At 38.6% G+C, this 22,308-nt stretch overlaps 3 protein-coding genes across 3 annotated transcripts in view; all 3 read right to left on the bottom strand.

Annotated features, from left to right (window-relative positions):
• On the bottom strand, nt 1-2,617 carry LOC128208404 (uncharacterized). The gene is made up of 3 exons (XM_052911962.1): nt 2,071-2,617; nt 861-986; nt 1-587 (listed from the first exon to the last, which is right to left on the bottom strand). Exons 1-3 carry the CDS (start codon nt 2,615-2,617, stop codon nt 1-3), a joined length of 1,260 nt encoding a protein of 419 aa, XP_052767922.1.
• A 1,751-nt stretch (nt 2,618-4,368) lies between these two features.
• LOC128208403 (uncharacterized) lies at nt 4,369-6,973 on the bottom strand. The gene is made up of 4 exons (XM_052911961.1): nt 6,788-6,973; nt 6,543-6,657; nt 5,149-5,619; nt 4,369-4,586 (listed from the first exon to the last, which is right to left on the bottom strand). The coding sequence occupies exons 1-4, from the start codon at nt 6,971-6,973 to the stop codon at nt 4,369-4,371; spliced, it is 990 nt and encodes a 329-aa protein (XP_052767921.1).
• Nucleotides 6,974-10,504: 3,531 nt separating this feature from the next.
• Nucleotides 10,505-22,308, bottom strand: part of LOC128208901 (nidogen-2-like) — a 32,370-nt gene continuing 20,566 nt past the window's right edge. The window contains exons 15-24 of the mRNA XM_052912594.1: nt 20,017-20,232; nt 18,878-19,030; nt 17,341-17,469; nt 16,514-16,633; nt 16,022-16,135; nt 15,615-15,737; nt 14,455-14,626; nt 13,749-14,030; nt 13,158-13,276; nt 10,505-11,438 (exon numbers count right to left, since the gene is read on the bottom strand). Coding sequence (XP_052768554.1) covers nt 11,293-11,438; nt 13,158-13,276; nt 13,749-14,030; nt 14,455-14,626; nt 15,615-15,737; nt 16,022-16,135; nt 16,514-16,633; nt 17,341-17,469; nt 18,878-19,030; nt 20,017-20,232 — 1,574 coding nt within the window. The 3' untranslated portion in view covers nt 10,505-11,292. The remainder of the gene's footprint in view (nt 11,439-13,157; nt 13,277-13,748; nt 14,031-14,454; nt 14,627-15,614; nt 15,738-16,021; nt 16,136-16,513; nt 16,634-17,340; nt 17,470-18,877; nt 19,031-20,016; nt 20,233-22,308) is intronic.

Raw genomic sequence — 22,308 nt, 5'->3', positions numbered from 1 at the left:
TTAGTGGTTGTTGATATTGTTGTTGTTGTTATTCCAGTCGTCGTTTCCCCAGTATCCGGAGCTAATGCCCCCTCCGATACCGCCAATGCTACCACTTCCAATTCCACCGAAACCGCCACCGTAACCACCAATGCTACCACCTCCCATTCCTCCGTAGCCGCCTCCGATTCCTCCGTGCCCTCCTCCGTAACCACCAATGCTACCACCTCCGATTCCTCCGTAGCCGCCTCCGATTCCTCCGTGCCCTCCACCGTAACCACCGATGCTACCACCTCCGATTCCTCCGTGTCCGCCTCCGAATCCGCCGTGCCCTCCACCGTAGCCACCAATGCTACCACCTCCGATTCCTCCGTAGCCGCCTCCGACACCCCCGTAACCGCCCCCAACTCCTCCGTATCCTCCTCCGAGCTTGCCGTAGTTGCCTCCGAACTTTCCGTAACCTCCTCCGATACCACCAATGCTACCTCCCCCGATTCCTCCGTAACCTCCACCGAACTTTCCGTAACCGCCTCCGATTCCTCCGTAACCGCCTCCGATCTTTCCGTAACCACCGATCTTTCCGTAACCGCCTCCGATCTTTCCGTATCCTGACGAAGCATATCAAATATTCATTTCAAGCGATCGAAATATTTCAGTTTATAAACCCAAATTGTTTTGAAAGGTCATTTAATTAAGATGAAAATATAAACAGAATGTATGCCTGTATATCGAAAGTCATATCAAATAGTAACGTAAATTTAAAAGGTCGATGCTCATTTCAAGAAGAAATCTGGATACAATATACAAACTCTTTGCGCACAATAACAAGAAATGCGCTGCATTATAATGTTAATGACATGTGAAAGAAACAAGAAACAAACCTCCGATCATCTTCTTGCCGAAGACTGGTTTATGGATGATGGGGAGTGTGGGCATCAGGACGGGCATGGGCACGGGGACCACCGGAACGGGGATAATGGGTTTGGGAAGAGGCAGAACTTTCTTACCTACATAACAAACGGTTATCATTGTACACATGATAACAACCATACATCCTATAGTCAATGAATGTTTAAGATGTGTTTCCTACTTTAAAATTAATTGTATGAACTACATCAGTCAATGGTTTCAAAATTGTTCTGAATAAATGCGAGACCTTGTATGAACTACATCAGTCAATGGTTTCAAAATTGTTTTGAATAAATGCGAGACCTTGTATGAATTACATCAGTCAATGGTTTCAAAATTGTTCTGAATGAATGAATGAATGAATGAATGAATGAATGAATGAATGAATGAATGAATGAATAATGAATGAATGAATGAATGAATGAATGAATGAATGAATGAATGAATGAATGAATGAATGAATGAATGAATGAATGAATGAATGAATGAATGTATACGAATAGTTTATTACGTAGTACGAGGCCTCCAGCCCAAAATACACAGTATCACCTCTGTTATATAGATGACATATTCATAATTTAAATAATAAATAGACATGCACATGTATGTACAGTAACACATAGAATGGTTATGAAACGATAACATTGGTGCATAAATAAGTATATAGGCAATATTTAAACATGTTTGTAAAATATAATTATGTTCGTAATTGAATGTTGTTTAAACTTGAATAGTTGCATCTCTTAAAGAAAATGCTTTTAGTAAAAAGTTTGCCAAACAACGTATATGTTCTTCCTGATCACTCGACATGATAGCATTAAATAGAGCAACACTCACAAATATATTTAGCCATTGTGGCATAAAATGTTCATTATTCAAGTCGTTATAAAGTGGACAAATTAACAGCATATGTAATTCATCTTCGACAGTGTACACATTTCGACTTAAGCAAAATGGGCAAAATCTAAGGAATGCGAGACCTTGTATAAACTACACCAGTCAATGGTTTCAAAATTGCTCTGAATAAATGCGAGACCTTGTATGAATTACATCAGTCAATGGTTTCAAAATCGCTCTGAATAAATGTGAGACCATTTGTTCGCTGGAAAGGCTCATTTATGAAGCGAATGTATAAAGTGACTTTGTTATATTCGAATATTAAAAAAATCAATTAATGCTTACCAATGGGCATATGGATCTTGGGCTTCATGTAACCGTAACCGCCTCCGTAGCTCTTTCCGAAAGACTTGCCGTAACCGCCTCCGTAGCTCTTCCCAAAAGACTGGCCGAAACCGCCCCCGTAGCTCTTTCCGAAAGAATTACCGTAACCGCCGCCATAACCGTAGCCGCTGCCATAGCCGATACTTCCGGAAGAGCCATAACTGCCGACGCCGCTGCCGTACCCGATACTTCCGGAAGAGCCCCAGCTGCCGACACCGCTGCCGTGCCCGATACTTCCGGAAGATCCCCAGCTGCCGACACCGCCGCCGTGACCGATACTTCCGGAAGATTCCCAGCTGCCGGAAGAACCACCCCATCCTCCTGAGTGACCCCAGCCTTCGTCGTTGTTCCAGTCATTGTTGTTGTTCCAGTCGTTGTTGTTGTTCCATCTGTCATCGTTCCAGCCGTTGTTGTTGTCCCAGTTGTTGTTGTCCCACCCACCGGAATGTGGCTGTGCCTGGGCCAAAGCGGCCACAGACAATACCACAACGATCAGTGAAAGTGTCATAGTGTCTGAAAATCACGGAAATTCAGCTATAAACGATCAACGTATATGGAATGGGGTGCTTAAGTATATCAGAGAAATGAATGCGCTGGTTGTTTTATATGTATACATATTTGAACAACATCTATTTATTTGGAAATTGTTTCTTTTGCCTATTGAAATCAATAACAAATAAATACAAATCATCTGTAAGGATTTTAATACAGATAAACTAAATATTTATAGCGATTTTGCTTAAATATGAGGTAAATATATAAATAAAAAATGAAAATACAGAAATAAATACAAACACTTACTTGTGGATGAAATCCTACAATAAATCTAAAATGAGGAGTGGTAGTATTTATACTCAAGAAAATGTGTGTCCGCCATGACATAATGGCGCGAAATCTACCCGGAAGTAATAACGCGAAACCAGTCTGACATATGTCGTCTGCCTGTTCTGATGACAACCAAGCGTGAGCTATCGACTTTTGATAATCAGTCTAGTGATTCAGTTAAATTGAATTAATACTCTTAATTTTTTACCGCTTGCCATGAACAAGTTTATAATGCAATGCGATATGGTATTTCGATGTCAAATACCATTAGTATAAATGTTTTATTGTGACATTCACGCATATTTGTACCCTTCGTGGGTTGAACAACTATTTTGAATCATACAACAACTATTAACACTACTATCAAAAGCCTTTGAATTGTCAATGAGCGCGATTTTATATCATTACTCAGTTATTTAGACACTGTAAAGATATTGAATAAACTGTTAAAATGTTGTTTTTTTCATACACTTCTACATAGAACTATATTAATGCACTTTGTCGAGGCTCTATTTCAACGTTCATGTTTTATCGTACACTTAGTAACATTTAAGGTCCATATACATTGCAAAGTGGGCGGGGAAGGTAAAACATGAACACGTTTCAAAAGTTCATGTTTTATTTAGTTTTAAGGAACGATATGATCCGGGTGTAAACCATACATTCTTGGTGTCATGTTTTGGGATAGTATGGGATTCAACAATTTTACAAACCTCAATTCTTCATCAGTTTTCATTATACCATTCGCTACCAATGGCAGTTATGGTAAGAGCGATCAAAATTTAAACGTAAAATAGGCTGAAATTTGTCAAATCTATGGGCCGATTGTTCAGAACTGTGTTAAAGTTTACAACATTGTTAACATCATCGTTGTTTACATTCTGTAAGTCTGAGGGCCACACTTGTGATATACAGCTCTTAAGGGTGCTTTTAAAAATAAATTAGATTTATTCGTTTTATTTAATGATGTTAGATAAACAATAGTTCACATTCAAAAGTTAACAAAGGTCACTTCATCAAACTGTTCACAAAGTTGTGAACAGTCAGCCCGTTCTCTCTCAAAGCAGTATAGGATTTTATTCGAAGGTTTAAAAAAAAATAATGAGAGAATATTTTGATAGGGAATTGTAAAATCCAGGTTCCATTTAAAAAAAGTAAGTATAAATAAATAAGAATAAATCATGAACGGACTGATCAAGACTAACTGTCTAAAATATCAGGGTATTTTTATTAGATTATTGACAAAATGAAATACGACATTCTTACTGTATATATTACCTAATATGATCTTTTTTGAAATGTTTCATTCATGTTTTCGCAGTATAGAATAGCTTGATCCAAACACATCAATACAATGACACAGGCAATTTATATTATTATTTTTTTAATAAGATACTGAAAAGTCATATGATGAAATATGTTTTTCTCATCGTTTTAAGAATCCCAAAACGAGTCAAAGTTTTGTTTTCGTGAGGATCTCCCTGATGACGTCAGCGAGTCACATGACGCTGATCTCGAACTTGATGAGGAAAACCCCGGGCCTTCTATATCCCCGATATCATCTTTCAGTTGTTCCAGTTCCATCTGGGATTCCGATTTAGGAAACGCTTCGTCTACATCATACCAAATAGAATCGCTCCGAGATCGTATACCTGCAAAATGTATATATATATATATATATATATATATATATATATATATATATATATATATATATATACCATTATATTCGTACATTCTAAATGACTGCCAATAGTTCCGTATTTATGATGTGGATATAAATCATATAACTCAATAACACAGTCAAATCCCGTTGGCTCGAACTCGCTTGGCTCGAATTACTCGTTTGCTCGAACTAGATGTAAAGGACCGATTTCTTTGGAGTGCGAAGTTAAAAACCCCGCATGGCTCGATTTTTCAGAAGCTCGAGGTATTTTCGCCGGTCCCTGGGAGTTCGAGCCAACAAGGTTCGATTGTATATTATATGAAAATAGATTCGAGAGAATACAACTACAACTCTTGACTGTTGCTATCAAAATAAAAAAAATATAAGTGTATATCTGAATATCAAAATTACATATAACATGTAATTGTTTTCATATATGCAGCAAACGCTGATGGAAATGAAAATAGAAAGTTGGATTTATATACGTAAATAATATAATGCAAACTTTGCTAAAGAAAACGGTTTGTAACATGAGAAAAAACACGCACCCTTGCATGGGGACGACCCCCTCTCTTCTTCAACAATATTAAACCTTTCATCAGCCTTTCTTGCCGAAGGTGGCGGCGTACGCGGCACCGGCGAAGGCATTTCCGATCTGGGGAGTACTTCCGGCATGGCGTGCACAGTGTATGCGCAGACACTACTATCTGATGAACTTCCGCTCCGGGTCTGGTTTGTCTGCCTGACCTGCTTGAGGTTTTCCAATTTGGCGCTCAGCAGCTGCGTGACGGTCGCTTGAATCATGGTTGGCTGGTTGGGACTGGGGCTGGAGTCGGAGGATTCTTTGGAAGCGGTGGGTATCACCAGATGCAAGAAGGAGCTCTTTCGGGGGATCGGCAGAAACTCCTCCTGGAAACTGGAGGCCCGGGGGAGGGTGCTACTCGTAGAGGCGGGCTGCAGGAGATGTTCCCACTCAGCGTTATTCCCATCCAGGTCAGTGTCATCCACTGTTTCTGCATCTATGCGATATATCAATATATTTGTCATTGTCATTTTGTAGAGCCATCATTTTTCATTTTATGCCTGATGACACCAGATACTTTTGTTTTCAATTGAATGAGTATAATTTGCTTATTGATAAAAGTTGTTAATTAAAGATGCACTCTTTCTCCCAAATAAGATTTATCACGATTAATAAAAGTGTTTTAATATTCCAAAAAGGATGAATAAATGTCGAAAACAATGGTTCTTTTGAAGGATTCCCAGTTTAATTTGAAAGAAATCACCACAAAACACGGTATGAGAGTATAGTAGACCAGAGTAAATATTTTAGCATTCTACAATCATTTAATATTTTTGCGCTTTTTTCTATTCAATAAACGGTTACAATCTTGTTATCAGTAATACATATTTTCCATAATGCATTATTCAGCAAGTAGCAAAAAGGTTTATCAGTCAAAATTTATGTTTGTTATACATGTGTATATACTGTTTTTGAATAAGAGTATCACTTAAACTAATCAAACAAATTATATAATCAGACAGATATACAAGTAATGCTTTTACGCTTATTATTTAAAATAGAACACGTGAAATGGCTTGACCTATTGTTGAAACTATTTCTAGGCTTAAATTGTGCTTTGAAAAAAAAATTGATTACAAATATTTCTTTCTGTTAATGTACACTTAATTCATACGGGATTCCCTATTTAATACCTTTAAGTCAAGTGTGACTTTTAATTCTCAGTATTACATTCATTTTATCGCTTTCCGGAAACGCTTAACGGTGGTCTTTGAATTATGAATCCAAATAATTGTTTGATATTAGATCTTATTATATGATTCTAAAATGGATGCTTTTCTAACAATCAACTTCATTGTCTTTTAATGCAGATTTAACAAATGCTCTAAAAGTAGCCAACAAAAAGTGTGTTTTTTCAACCAGCAGGCGCCCTTTGGTCGCCAGTAAGTGTCGCTGGCGTCCCTGTCCTCAAAGCAAGAAAGTCGTCAATGATAGCCCGGTCGCCGCCTCGCCTCCTCTTTCCGTCTTGACATTGCTAGGAAGTGAGCGAAATTCCATTATTTAACAATATGCTAATGCAGTTTATAAGTATTGTTCAAACTCGTGTATCTCTATAAAAATCAAACTGCATGGTCAGTGTAACTGTGGACAAACACTAAATGTACCTTGCAAGAAAAATCCCCGTTGACCAGCCTAGGCTGAAAGTCTGCACACATGCGGCAGTAGTTATGGCGGCCACATGTCAAACGCCGCACGCGGACGCCGGATTGGAAACAGACGTGGCAATCCCCTGGCACGTACTGCAGCGCCATCTCCCGAGAAACCCTTCTTATTCCGAACACTCGGTCCATGACTTTTCAAAGAACAATTGAAACATTATTTGCAATAACTGTTTTATTTTTTTGAGATTTGAACTGTGCAGAGCGTTCGACGTTCGATGTTGAGGATTATTTTGACGTTGCTAAGTAATGACGTTACGTCAAGTGAAATCCGGCGTCACGAATGGGGTCGACGTTGTCAGCATGTGAGCCATCATGACGCAATGTTGAGCAATAAACGTTTTGTTACGATATCGTTTAACTTTGACATTCTTAATCTTTCGACTACAAATGAAACTGTTTCCTCCAAAGTAGTAGTGGCTGATTGTGGTCAAGTGGATTTTCAACAACTGGCAACGAGATGGAAAATAGCTTATGTCAGCAGCCGTGAAACATTGTCATAGAACCTATACATGTGCGAAATTGTCGTAATGAAGTCGAACAAGAGCGTAAAATGTCGTGACTCAGTCGTATATGAGCGAATAATGTTGTAACAGAGTCGAACATGAGCGTGTAATGTCGTAACAGAGCCATTTATGCGCGTGTAATGTCATGACTCAGTCGTATATGAGCGTGTAATGTCGTGACAGAGTCGTACATGAGCGTGTAATGTCGTGACTCAGTCGTATATGAGCGTGTTATGTCGTGACTCAGTCGTATATGAGCGTGTAGTGTCGTGACAGAGTCGTACATGAGCGTGTATCGCGTGACTCAGTCGTATATGAGCGCGTAGTGTCGTGACAGAGTCGTACATGAGCGTGTAATGTCGTGACAGAGTCGTACATGAGCGTGTAATGTCGTGACTCAGTCGTACATGAGCGTGTAATGTCGTGACTCAGTCGTATATGAGCGTGTAATGTATTGACTCAGTCGTATATAAGCGTGTAATGTCGTGACAGAGTCGTACATGAGCGTATAATGTCGTGACTCAGTCGTATATGAGCGTGTAATGTCGTGACTCAGTCGTATATGAGCGTGTAGTGTCGTGACAGAGTCGTACATGAGCGTGTAATGTCGTGACAGAGTCGTACATGAGCGTGTTATGTCGTGACTCAGTCGTACATGAGCGTGTAATGTCGTGACTCAGTCGTATATGAGCGTGCAATGTCGTGACAGAATCGTACATGAGCGTGTAATGTCGTGACTCAGTCGTACATGAGCGTGTAATGTCGTGACTCAGTCGTACATGAGCGTGTAGTGTCGTGACTCAGTCGTATATGAGCGTGTAATGTCGTGACTCAGTCGTAAATGAGCGTGTAATGTCGTGACTTAGTCTTATATGAGCGTGTAATGTCGTGACTCAGTCGTATATGAACGTGTAATGTCGAAACAGGGTCGTATATGAGCGTGTAATGTCGTGACTCAGTCGTATATGAGCGTGTAATGTCGTGACAGAGTCGTACATGCGCGTGTAATGTCGTGACAGAGTCGTACATGCGCGTGTAATGTCGTGACAGAGTCGTACATGCGCGTGTAATGTCGTGACAGAGTCGTACATGATCGTGTAATGTCGTGGCAGAGTCGTACATGCGCGTGTAATGTCGTGACTCAGTCGTACATGAGCGTGTTATGTCGTTACAGAGTCGTACATGAGCGTGTAGTGTCGTAACTCAGTCGTATGTTAGCGAATAATGTCGTAACAAAGTCGTACATGAGCGTGTAATATCGTAACAGAGTCGTACATGAGCGTGTAATGTCGTGACTCAGTCGTACATGAGCGTGTAATGTCGTGACTCAGTCGTACATGAGCGTGTAGTGTCGTGACTCAGTCGTATATGAGCGTGTAATGTCGTGACTCAGTCGTAAATGAGCGTGTAATGTCGTGACTTAGTCTTATATGAGCGTGTAATGTCGTGACTCAGTCGTATATGAACGTGTAATGTCGAAACAGGGTCGTATATGAGCGTGTAATGTCGTGACTCAGTCGTATATGAGCGTGTAATGTCGTGACAGAGTCGTACATGCGCGTGTAATGTCGTGACAGAGTCGTACATGCGCGTGTAATGTCGTGACAGAGTCGTACATGCGCGTGTAATGTCGTGACAGAGTCGTACATGATCGTGTAATGTCGTGGCAGAGTCGTACATGCGCGTGTAATGTCGTGACTCAGTCGTACATGAGCGTGTTATGTCGTTACAGAGTCGTACATGAGCGTGTAGTGTCGTAACTCAGTCGTATGTTAGCGAATAATGTCGTAACAAAGTCGTACATGAGCGTGTAATATCGTAACAGAGTCGTACATGAGCGTGTAATATCGTAACAGAGTCGTACATGAGCGTGTAATGTCGTGACAGAGTCGTACATGAGCGTGTAATGTCGTGACAGAGTCGTACATGAGCGTGTAATGTCGTGACAGAGTCGTACATGAGCGTGTAATGTCGTAACAGAGTCGTACATGAGCGTGTAATGTCGTGACTCAGTCATACATGAGCGTGAAATGTCGAAGGCCTACCAGCAGGCGTAAAAAAAAACGATTTGGCGGGCCGTAAATATGAACTAAGTATGTTAGTTGTGCATGCTTTATAACAATTATCCCCGAACTTAATAATTTAAGTATCAAGTTTGTGCACGGACCTATAAATTATTTTGGTGAATTTTGTCTAAATGGACTTAATTTGAATGGACTGTGTTCTTACACAGTGTTTACGAAATTATCTATAGTTTATTTCGAATATTTCTCGTTTTATTTCATTTATGATATGAAATCTTCTTTCATCCTTTGTATGTGGAACAGTCGCAATGCACGTTTTTATACAAATCATTTAGATCTCCGCTTCATAGTAAAACCCTCAGTGCTGCAGATATGAAAGCGAAACCACGTCAAAAGATCGCCTATATTAATCTGTAACATATCCATAGCCAATCATCGTCGGCAACCATGGTACCCTCTTCCATTAGCGCTATAGTGTGTCATGGGTTTTCGACGATGAGAGCAAATACACATGCTACCTGCGATAATAGCCACACGTTACCTTCGACAATACCCACATGTTACCTACAATAATAGTCACATGTTCGCAAGGCTGGTCGAATAATCAAGTTGTTTTAACAAGTAAGAACCAATTGTAGTCGTTTTGGTGAACCATGTCCTTACAAACCCTTCGTGATGAGGCGGAAAAACGACTGGCGTATGAAATATATTATTTATTTTTTTAGCAATGTTTTTTACTGAAATCCGGACAAATCACATACCTCTAGAAGTGTGGGACTGACAGACGAAAGAACGGACGGACGGACAAAGCGGCGACTATATGCTTCTCCCTGAGAGGAGCATAAAATGAGCTTTACATAGCCATCTTTCTTCGTTGCAATCAGTTATACGTAGTAGTTTCCGTGTTTTGCTTCGGACCAAAATTGGTTTACGAAATAACTAATGATGTTGCTGCTGCTGTGTGCTGCTGCTGCTGCTGCTGCTGCTGCTGCTGCTGATGATGATGATGATGATGTTAACTTTATTACCAAACCGTGTTTCTTACCAAGATCCATTTTATTTGTTCTCTTGCAATGAGTTTTGTTTCCGCCAAAACTAAACCGAATCGTTGTAGTGAATACAAAACCTGTGAACACATGTTGTAACTTTTATTGTAAAGAAATATCAAAGCATAAGTGTTACCAAGCTCTTTAATGAAAACTGTTTTGTGCTAAATAACTCTGTACCATATAGTAAAAAAGTAAACACTTCCGATGTTTTATCACGTGAAACAAGGAGTTTAGTAAATTTGATGTCAATCAAAATATTTTTAGGAGAGGATTTTTTAGTCTACTTCTACAGTTCCAACGTAATCATACTGACATATTGCGGGGTGAATCTCCAAAAGACAAGTGCATTCAAACAAAGTAACGGTAGTTTTGAGAAAATATCTTACGCTCTTGCAAGACAAGGCAATATAAACAGATACTAGAACACGTACATGTATGTCCAAGCATTCCACTAGAATGAAGAGTAACTGACCATTGTCCACTCATACAGTACATGTGAATACAACCAAGATTATAGACAAATTAAAGCATTTATATATATATAATGCACTTACAAATACACGTGTAAACATTTACACAAAGTACCAATGTACGAATACCAACAACAACTTGCTGTTAAATTTCCAGTACAAAGAAATAATACCTAGATCTATGTTATTCAGAATATATATTGCACAGAGATTCATGGTTAAAACCTTTTTTAAAATAAAACATTACTTCGGTTAAGATGTAGATCTACAAAATACAAAATTGTAAGTTAAAATAGGTAGTTAATGAGTATTGCTCTCATTGTTCTGTCTATATACAGACGTTTGCTGTATGCTGTACTACACACATCTTTCACAACAATATATCCTAAAGTTGTCACGTGATCACTTCTTTCGCTTAGTAACAATTCCTATTTCTGCGCATGTCAGCTCGTCTACGTCATCAGGGCACGCGCATGTTCTGCCGCCATTCGGGGTAGGGAGACACAGGTACCGGCATCCGCCATTGTTCCGGAAACACGCGTTTGTTACTGAAAATATTAAAATAACTTTTATAAGATATGTTTTCCAGTGATCTTTAGCGAAATATCGGTGAAATTACATGAGTTGTCATAGAGACAGCGCGCTCGCCTCTTTCATCGCTTCTAACCAGAATTCCTAGGGCATTTTATTTCATTTGTTAAGGCGGTTGGTTGTGTGGGAGCCCTTGTATAAAGTTTCAATGCAATACATTATACATGTGTATATAGTTGCTGAGATATTTACTTATGCACGCCCACATGTAAAAAAAATTAACAAAATTACTTAGTCGAATAAAAAAGGACCATAAATTGCGTTATATGCAGCATGAGGTTATATTATTTGATAAATCAAGTAGGAATGATGGATGAAAGACCTTGCTTAAGTTTTTCATGCAATATGTCAAGAATTGTTGATATATTCATTATTGACATATGCATTGATAACATAAAAAACCTTAATCTGAGTTTCTGTTTCGAATTACATATAAGGCCAATAAATTGTATTATATGCAATATAGAACTTTCTCCTACAGATACACATATTTGGCCATGCTGGAAATCCCTAGGGCGAAAAATAAAAAAGTACCCATATATAAACAAAAAAATAAAATACATTTTTACTTAATTTTGTTGAACCGCGGTGCGGTGGGAGAAAAGGTATCTACCTTGGCCGCCCTTGTAAGATAGGTTTACCCCAACCCTCGGGCAGTTGGGACGAATCGATCTTACACACTCGACCATTGTAGATACTTATAATCTAACTCAGTTAATTATGTTGGATGGTTGGGATACCTTGTATAAAGTACCAATATGCAATACACAATGTTGGTGCTGAGATATTGAGTAATGCAGCCTACATGCACAACCTTAACCTGCAGTGCTGAAAGTAGGGCGAGCGTTTGCTTACGTAGGCAAACATTCTGTTTTATATCCCTGTTGCAACGTAGCGTATACACTGCAAGCGGGGAACCAAACGGCAAACACGTTTGCTGAACTCATGACTGGGTTTTTAAGTTGAACAATAAAGGGTCATCTATTGCATTATACGCAGAATAGAGTTTACTATTATAATTAAAGTACGTTGGATAGTTGGGAACACCTGTCTAAAGTTTCATTGCATTCCAGGAAGAATTTGCTGAGATATTGACCCAAATACGGATACGCATGAAACCTTAATGTCTGAGTTAATAAAGGGCAATATCTTGCATTATATGCAAAAAAGAGTTATCTTACTTCACACTTGATTACTTGATAAATTTAACTATGGTTGAAAAGTTGGGATCTCATGTCAAAAGGTTTTAGCTGAGATATTGGCTTAAATGTGGTAACATGCAATACCTTGCCAAAAATAAAGGGTCATAATTTGCATTATATGCAGTTTAAGTAAATTATCACGAGTTTGCTATTTTATGATAGAAAGTTTGTGTTGATTAGGATGGACAATTTGGTTTTGTTCGGGTATCCCAATTTCCCGAACACTAAAATACCTCATGTTCGTGTAACATCGTGTCACAGAGAGTGACACTATATAAACTGCTGTAATAAAAATGTTCAAAATACGAAGTTAACTTGTCAATTATTTAAGTTGAAGATGAAATATATTACACAGTAAACTAAAAAGAACTTTTTAGATGGGCGCATAAACAATAAGGTGGAAAACGCGTTAGTTTATCATCTGAAGATGGGCTTCATTTGCAGCTAATTAAAACAACAATAAATAACTCTTACTTCTAGGGCAGAACTCCCCGATAGAAGTAAGGCCATAGAGACGGCCGTTTCCGCCTACAGGAAGTGTAAGTACGTCTCCCGCCTCGCCGCTGTTTACATCTACACTGGAGATTCCATCCCTGGAAAAAGATAGATCGTAATGTCTATATACGAAGTCGTAAACGTGACAGAGAAAGAAGGGTCTTTGAAACCAGACAACGTAGTTAATGTAAAATGTTTACCCTTTTCCAGTACTAGCCTCTGTAATTCCAATTACTGTATCAATTGACTTTGCAATAAGTTTTACAATTTAATAAAAACGGAATAATATTTTTCAATGTAAGATCGATTAAAAATGAGTATTAAATATTGTCCCTGTGACCGTTGTATTAAAGATAACAATGCTTAATCATATAGAATGGTCCGTGACAAAATAACTGTAATATTAATGCCATTAAGTTTGGCTGGGGGCCATGATTGAAGTGCTCAAGCCCTTGGCATAGCGAACAATAACGATGTTACAATGTTTGTGATGTATGTTTTCTGTCCGTTTCCTATTTATTATATGTGTATAAAAATGCGTTATAAATGGGAAATGGACAAGAGACTTACACAGTCCAGTCAGAGTAATAAAGCATGTTCCCGTAAAACGTGATGTCAAACGGATACTGCGCCTCCTCCGTTACTACCCGGCGTCCAATGCCGTCCGTCCGGACACACTCTATCTTCTTGACGCCAGCGTCTGCCCAGCACAGTTGCTGGGTGTAGGTGTCGAGGGTAAGGCCGTTAGGGAGCCCCAGGTCTGTGGTGACGAACTGGGCGCGGTCGCTGCCGTCCATGTTAGCGCGCTCAATCGTGGGAGCGTTCCTAAACCAGTCCGCCCAGTACATTACTCTATATAGAAACATAAACATCAATTAAAGGATGAAATTGAGTATTGATGGGATTCCTCCCACTCAACGTCTTCTCTCAATGTTGATTACATGTATCTATTACGGACGAGTTTAAAACTCTATCTTTTCTTGCTATCTTTTCTTGCATGTTCATTTATTCTTATATCGTTTTCAACCATTCTCATTCATCAGAGGTTTGATAATGATAAATCTGTGGTACGCATGGCATCATCACTCTGGTATACGAGAATGTTTTCAACTACGCTCAAGGGTAATGTCAAATACACATTACATTTGTACGAAAAAAGGAAAGTTAACAATTTTTTTATTGAGACTTGATTAATGTTTCAATGTGCATGAGAGTATGTTACAGGATGGTAACATAGAAATGGAAGAGACCAAAAACCCGTAAATCAATAACCCACCCTCGATGTGGGTCGACGACAATGCCCCTGGGGTCCCTCATGTTGTCCGAGATCAGCGTCTTCCGGTACGTTCCGTTAATGTTCACCACGGCGACGACGTCAAGCCCGGAGTCCGTCACGTACAACGTCCGTCCTACAAAGTCCACGGCGATACCTTCCGGCGAACTGAACCCTGCGGAGATAACTACGCCGTTTTAGACCCATTTTCAACAATACATTTGTATATTGTTGTTGTAGTTCAGTTCAAATTTTGTTTATTATTGCAGTTTAAGTTTTGCAGACATTTATATAATTGGCGTAAACATATTTGATTTCACTATATGCTTTCCGGAGCTTTATATAAACTAAACATTATATTGCACTGTTGCTTACGCTGAAACAAACACGTTTTTAGTTGTTAAATGCATTAATGATATAAAATGACAATTAATTGTATTTTTTAAAACAAATATAACGTCATTCTGGATATGACGTCGTCGGTGTTCCGGCCATGTGCGCGTAATGACATTAATAAAGATTTTTGTCAAACATTATGCTTCCTCCCAAAAGCACCCACCCCCCTGGGCGCCATTTAATCAGAACCATGGGTAAGGTTATATAAAGGCACTTTAAGAAAAAATACATCGATTGTTTATGCACAAAAATTTTGACCAAAGTTTTCCTAAGACTATGGACCAGTGAAGATATCTTATTGTCTACTGATCGCTCCGAACAACTGGGATTCCAACGCAAATTTGTAAAAAAGAGGAAACTAGTAAGAGAAAGGAGTATCCTCATCACACTATATAGGCAAACAAAGCAAGCACAGGTCTTTACGCTGCAACCACCTGACACAGATTGTCCGGAATGATCAGCGTCCGGGAAAGCCCGCGTAGTGCGAGGCTCCAACGGGTTGTATATAAATAAGATTTACATGTAAATCTCCATAAAAACCCTTTCTTGTATAGATCAGATAAAATGCAACAATTTTATATTCATAAGATGTGTGGCCAAAAAAAAGAGAAAAACAATTAGAGAAAAGAGGAATTCAGTTAAAAAGAGGAAAATTGGCATCCCTGGTACAAGAGGTCAAGGGCCACCTACCACTATAGTTTCTTGGCGCTATATCAAACATTGCAAAAGAACTAAAAACTCAATGCTTTCTAATTGACGTCACCTACCGTCCATGACCCGCTCTTTGTTAAAGCCGTCAATATCTGCGCGGGAAATCTGGCCACGAGACACGTCCGTCCAGTAGAACTTTCCATCCAGGCAGTCAGTTGCCACGCCAACAGCGAGCTCGTCTGGCGGAATTAAGTACAATCATTATGTAATTATGTTATCTGTTTAATTGTAGTGATAATCGAGCCTTTTTGTAGCACACATTACATACAGAGCGATCTACAAAAAAACAGTGTCACTTAAAATCGGTGGAGTGTGAAACATCTTCACTGACTATGCTTAATATATTACCCGTATTCAATATAGTGTACGAAAATGATAGCTCTGCCTTTAAAGGGACATAAAAGTAACTCCAATTATTTAGATTTGTAATCAAAAAGTAATGACGAGAGGTTAAGCTCATTACCTGGTAGATATAGGACGCGGGAGCCGTCAGAGACGTCACCGTTTTGGTAGTAGGGCACCTTATGGATGGAGTAGCCCCGGGAAAACAGTAGGTAGTTGTTCTCGTTACGTACAGCTAAAACAAAATACGAGTTATTGGCTATAAATGTGCAAAATATCATTGATGAGTAATATGTATCTTGAACGCTTTTGAGTAATGGCCAAGTTATTGCACGATGGCGACAAGGAACAGAAGGCTATCATATTTCCTCGAATCCTTTTTTTTACCTGAATTAGACACTACGTTAAAACAAGGATTCGTAAACTACTGTATTCAGTTATTCTTAAAGACTGTGACTATGTTCTATTATGCTAAAAACATTTTAAGATTAGTTCACAAATAATTAAACATTTAGATGGTCGATAATAATAAATCACAAACTCTTATATAAGCTGTACAGTGACATAATGATACGTTCGTAGGTATTATAAATAAACACACAAACAAACGTACGTTCACACGAGTTCCCGTCTCCCCGGAAGCCTAGCCGGCAAACGCACATAAAGGCGTCCAAGTTGAGGATGCAGTCTGCGTTCTCGTTACAGAGACCCGGCCGCCGCTGGCAGTCAACGCCTACAGGGAAAATAATTGCACAAATGAGAACAGAATCAAAATATTTGGAATTTTCAAAATCTACTGCTCCAACATTCCGCGTTAGTACAACAAGAGCTGACGAATACCCCCATTCACCGCCTGAACACTAGGATGGTAAGTCTTTTCTTTCGAAAAAGGTCATAATTCTGTCAAACATTGGTGTATTTTAACTAAAATCGAACTTGAAATGTATTTTTTTAGTGTTGACACATTATTTAGATCCATCGTACCTTTCATAAGTTATCACCCAGAAATCAAATGCGGAGAAAATTTCAGGGGAAAAGGGGCCATAACTCCATCAAAGTCAAGCTTTATCTGTAGTTATGGTGTAATGCACGTTAACCAACAAATAAATAAAAAATAAATCTGTTGAGCCCGTTATCGTCCGGATACAACCAATAGACAAACCGATCAATAGAACAACAGACGGACCGTGAAGCTGAAAAGTATAACCTTACCTGTTTTGTGGGAATGTCATTATACACAATTCGCGCGGGGCATGGTTTGGGGTTGTAGGGGGGGGGGGGGGTGCACATACACCAAAACTAAGAATTTCAATATGGAACAGAGTAGTTAGAATTTCCTCTACATAACCTTTGTATACTGAGAAATGCACTCTTTGGTTTTAGAACAGAATAACACGTTAACGGATAATGACAACTTCAGAAGTTCGATCAGAATGGTACCTCTAGATCTGCACGTAAATCCGTCGCCTTCAAAGCCTCTGTTGCAACGACATTGGTAGCCCTCTACAGACGGGTCGTAAAGACACTGGCCATCCTCTGAACATTTGTTAACCTCGTTACAGGGAACCACTGTGGGGTGAAATAAAGTTCATTTGAACAACTCCGTAGCAACGGGAAATCACGTTACAAAGAATCACTGCATGCATCTGTTGCATTTAAACATAAATCTATTTTTTTCTTCAACAACGAAAAACAATGGCGATCACATGACGTTACACACTAAATTTGTTGTAAGAAAATCAAATCAATGTCAAGTAATGTTTTAAGATTGTAAATATGTACTTCCGAAAATAAATGGTTTAAACTGACGAAGCCGCATAACCGTTTATTTTGTGTAAGTAGATACTAACAAAAGTGTTATGATTTAGTGGTATACATTATATTGTGTACACAACCCACTGACTGCCACAGCCACTGTTCATACATACCGCTTTACCTGATAAAAATCAACAACGTCTGACTGGTGATTTACTGAGGTAAATGTAATGGGTAACTACTGCCTTCTTGTTGGTCATAATATAATGCTGAACACCAAAACTCCTATTTTAGAATGAAATAATTTTAAACCAGTAAACATGCTACTAGAGTGATTGAATTAACGTGACTAGGCTTTGCATACTGGCTGGACATGATATGCATAAAGAAATTGGTGTCTAACTTCCAGCATTTAAGAGATACCTTGTGGTCACCATTATATTTTTGTCCAATAATGCAGTATTACCAATACATTTTTTTCCGTAAATCAGCAGTCACATAAAACCATTTATTTAAGTACATACTAAAAATCTTTAAAGATTACTTAATTATATAAAATGGTGAAGTAAAATGGTGTCTCATTAATAACTTTATTATTACATAATGGTTGGACATTTCTAAACCAATGGGATGGCAGAATTTGACAACATATTCGCCAGGCCGTTAACAGTAACGTTGAATGAAATAGTTTGTCTGGTAATTTTGTGATGTAAGCGTCGTCAAAGTGCGGGAATTGGCTAGAATGCGGTTCTGATTAGATAACGCATTTTTTAAATGCTTAAATCATTTTGTTGAATTACAAGTGTTAATAGTTAACTGTATACAATGTATATGCATGAATCACCATTAACAATAACGAAGAACTTTGCTTGCATTACACTGGTCAAGGAGCAGAAGATTTTGACCAGTTAACTTATCATTAAACGATGAAGGTGATATTAATAGTCCCACAGGCATCTGGCTGATTGTTTGTGTCTTAAATGTTGATTAATATCATTTTGTGTACATATAATGAGGTAAACAACACATCTGAAGATAACAGATTGGCATTCAGTTATGGGGAAATCTTGAACCGTTTCAATCAGAGTGGAACATCTTTTCATGACGACACTGCTCAACGACCCTGTTGGTTTTATGCCTTACAGACACGCTTAGTTGAGTATGAAATACGAGAAACTGCCGCCAGGTTATTAATATACACGGCCTAAATACGGCAACCCACCTCTTCTGATACAGGCCTTGCCGTCCCCAGTGTAGCCGGCGTTACAGCGACAGATGTAGCGTCTTGTGTCCCTAGGGTCGGGCCCGCATCGCGCGTTAACATCACAGTCGTTCAACACGTTACAGCCTGCAGCCTCGCACCGACGGCCGTCACCTGTGTCATTTTGAAATTAAAATGATTACCATAAACACACACACATACATTATAATACATACGGGTTTTCTCAAAGGCTTACTTATAACATGATGTAACTTAATGTTGTATTACCAAGCTTTTTTCTGAATTTAACTTCTATCATTCACTTCATTATTTCATTGAAATTTGAAGGTTATATGTATTTCGGATCTTGTAACTTGCCAAATTGGAAAGTAAGATTTCTGAGAGAAGAACATAAGAATACTTGGAAAATCAATGTTTTTCAGTGAAAATGTAATCACTGATCGACAAATGTCCTAAGACATTCTGAAAGTTTTTAGGCATTTGGTTAATGTTTTTTAAACAAATTTTGATTTTGTTTAATTACCATTTAATCTAAAGGCCGGATTTACAATAGGAAATTCCCTATATAAACTAGAGTTCCGCAAAGCTGATATCGCCCGTATTGTTCAAGTAAAGTTTACCGCAACTTTTATTTTAGACCTATTTAGACATAAAAAGAATAAGTGTCATCTCCTGATATTATTACCAATGAACACACCAAGTTTGAAGACTCGACACCCGATTTTGCAAAATGTATTTATCTGAAACGCCCGTTATATTAAAGGTAGTTCTTCTAGTAATTGTCATCATGGTCTTGACCTTTGACATTTTTTTAGCCAAACATCAATAGGGGTCATCGACTGACAAGGGACAATGTTCATTATAAGGATTGAAGACTCTACATCAAGCCATACCAATGGTATTAATCGAAAACTATTAGCCACTTTTCGCAGGCGACACAATATATCTTGTTGTTTTATTTAGCCCAAAACTATTTTTTGCTATTTGAAGCGAGATCATATATGACAAATTCAAGCTTATTTTGATATTTAAATGAAAACATTAATTATCACCAAAACCCTTGTCTCTACGGTATTTGCGACCCAACAGGAGTTTTAATGATATACAATAGTTTCTATGCACTGAAGTGAATAATTTACCGCTATATCCTGGATTGCAGACACACAAGTACTGTCCGTCAGTATTTTGGGCGCACGCGGCGTTGACGTGACAAATGTCTGATTCCCGGCAGTCGTATGCGCTGCAGTAAGTTCCATCACCCCGGTATCCGGCCTGACACACACACTGGTACGCCTGCGCAGACTGGTCGAACAAACATTCTGCGTTACGGTCGCAGTCGTCACAAACCCTGTTGTCTGAAGAATAACACGGAGTAATGTTCGTTAACATTTATTTGCAAATTCCAGTTATTATATTATTATTATTATACCAGATTTGTTGAGCGCCCTTTTCATAAGAAAATACGTTCAAGGGCGCTTTACAATTAAACATGTGACATATCGCAGATATGTGGAAATCACCAAAAGTGACATATTTTAACATATCAAACCAATTCAAGTGAAACTCATATGTTGTAAAAAACACACACACACACATTAAGTGCCTTAAAATGCTATATGCAATAAAATAAGCATAAAAAAGTAAAATAAGAATAAGAAATCAACAACATGAAACCAAATATATATATATATATATATATATATATATATATATATATATATATATATAGTTACTGTAGTTCTGTATCGTAAAAATAAGTAGGGATAAAAACAGTCACAGTTGTTATCTATACGTAGGAAGTTTTGAAAAGTTGTGTTTTGAGAGCTCTTTTGAATGAATTAAGTGATGATTCTTTTCTGAGAGTGTCCGGGAGAGAATTCCATAGTTTTGCGGCAGCAACTTTGAAACTCCTATCACCGTAAGAGACCAGTCGACATTTTTGTGGCAAAAGGGTGGTTGCTGCACTTGCTGATCTCATGTTTCTAGTTGGCACGTAAACCTCTACTAAGTCGCTCATGTAAACCGGTGACTGACCATGCAAGGTCTTGAAAGTTTGAATGATAATTTTATATTTAATTCTATCTTGTATTTGAAGCCAGTGAAGGTCTTTAAGGATTGGTGTTATGTGTTCAAAACGGCTTGTTTTCGTAATGATACGTGCAGCTGTGTTTTGAACAATTTGCAGTTTGTTCGTTGTTGATTTCGGCACGCCATACAAGAGAGCATTGCAATAATCTAACCGTGATGTCACAAGCGAGTTTATGAGAGTCTTGGTGGCATCAGCGGTCAAATATGGCCGAATGTGACCAATCTGTCGTATCTGACCATAGCATGTTCGAGTCACCGAATTAACATGCTGGTCCATGTGCATGTTCGAATCAAGCGTAACACCAAGGTTTCGAACAGTTTTTGATGGTTTTATGCTCGTATCGCCAATTTCCAGTTCTAGATTTTCAACAAGTTTGGAGTGTTTTTGACTTGAAAAAAAGAATTAATTCAGTTTTGTCTGCATTCAATTTTAACATGTTTGAATTCATCCATGATATGATTTCTTTAGGCATTGTTCAACTCGCGTGATTGTGACTACCTTTGATGCTTGGTCAGTTGGTTTAAACGAAAGATAGAGTTGGGAGTCATCTGCATAAAAATGGTGGTTTAGACGATGGTTTTTAAAGATAGACCCGACCGGCTTAGTGTACATCGTGTAGAATTTTGGGCCCAGTACCGATCCTTGAGGAACACTGAATTTCATAAGGACCGGTTCAGAGAGTTTGCCGTCGATGCATACCGTTTGGTAGCGGTCTGTTAGGTATGATGCGACCCATTGACAAGGTATATCTGCAAATCCAAAGTCAGATTCGAGTCTTTGAAGAAGGGTGTTATGGTCAATGGTGTCAAATGCAGCCGACAGGTCCAGCATCACGAGTACTGTAACATCACCTGTGTCTAATGATTCAAGAATTTCGTTTTGAACTTTTACCAATGCCGTTTCAGTTGAAAGAAAATTCCTGTATGCTGACTGGTTTGTTTCATGTAATTGATTGTTTGTCAAATGTTCCTCAATTCTCCTGTTTACCACTTTTTCGAGGATTTTTGAGAGATATGGCAAATTTGATACTGGTCTGTAGTTCTTGAGTATGTTTTGTCAAGACTAGGCTTTTTTAACAATGGCCTTATTCGTGATGCTTTAAATGATTTAGGCACGATTGAACTTTGAAGGGAGCTGTTAACAATTTTCAGCAAAATTGGTAGAAGTTCGTTTATACACGATTTCAAGAGCCATGTAGGAAGAGGATCTAGTTCACAAGACTTGTTAGCTGACTGTTGAACAAGCTTTTTCACCTTCTCCTCTGTTGCTGGAATGAAATTATCCATTCGCGCAATATCACGTACTTCTGTGCGTCGATCTTCTGGTACTGATTCACTCTGAT

The sequence above is a fragment of the Mya arenaria genome, chromosome 11, assembly GCF_026914265.1.
Source record: "Mya arenaria isolate MELC-2E11 chromosome 11, ASM2691426v1".
NCBI classification, from domain to species: Eukaryota; Metazoa; Mollusca; class Bivalvia; order Myida; family Myidae; genus Mya; species Mya arenaria.
This window is presented reverse-complemented; position numbering and strand designations above follow the sequence as displayed.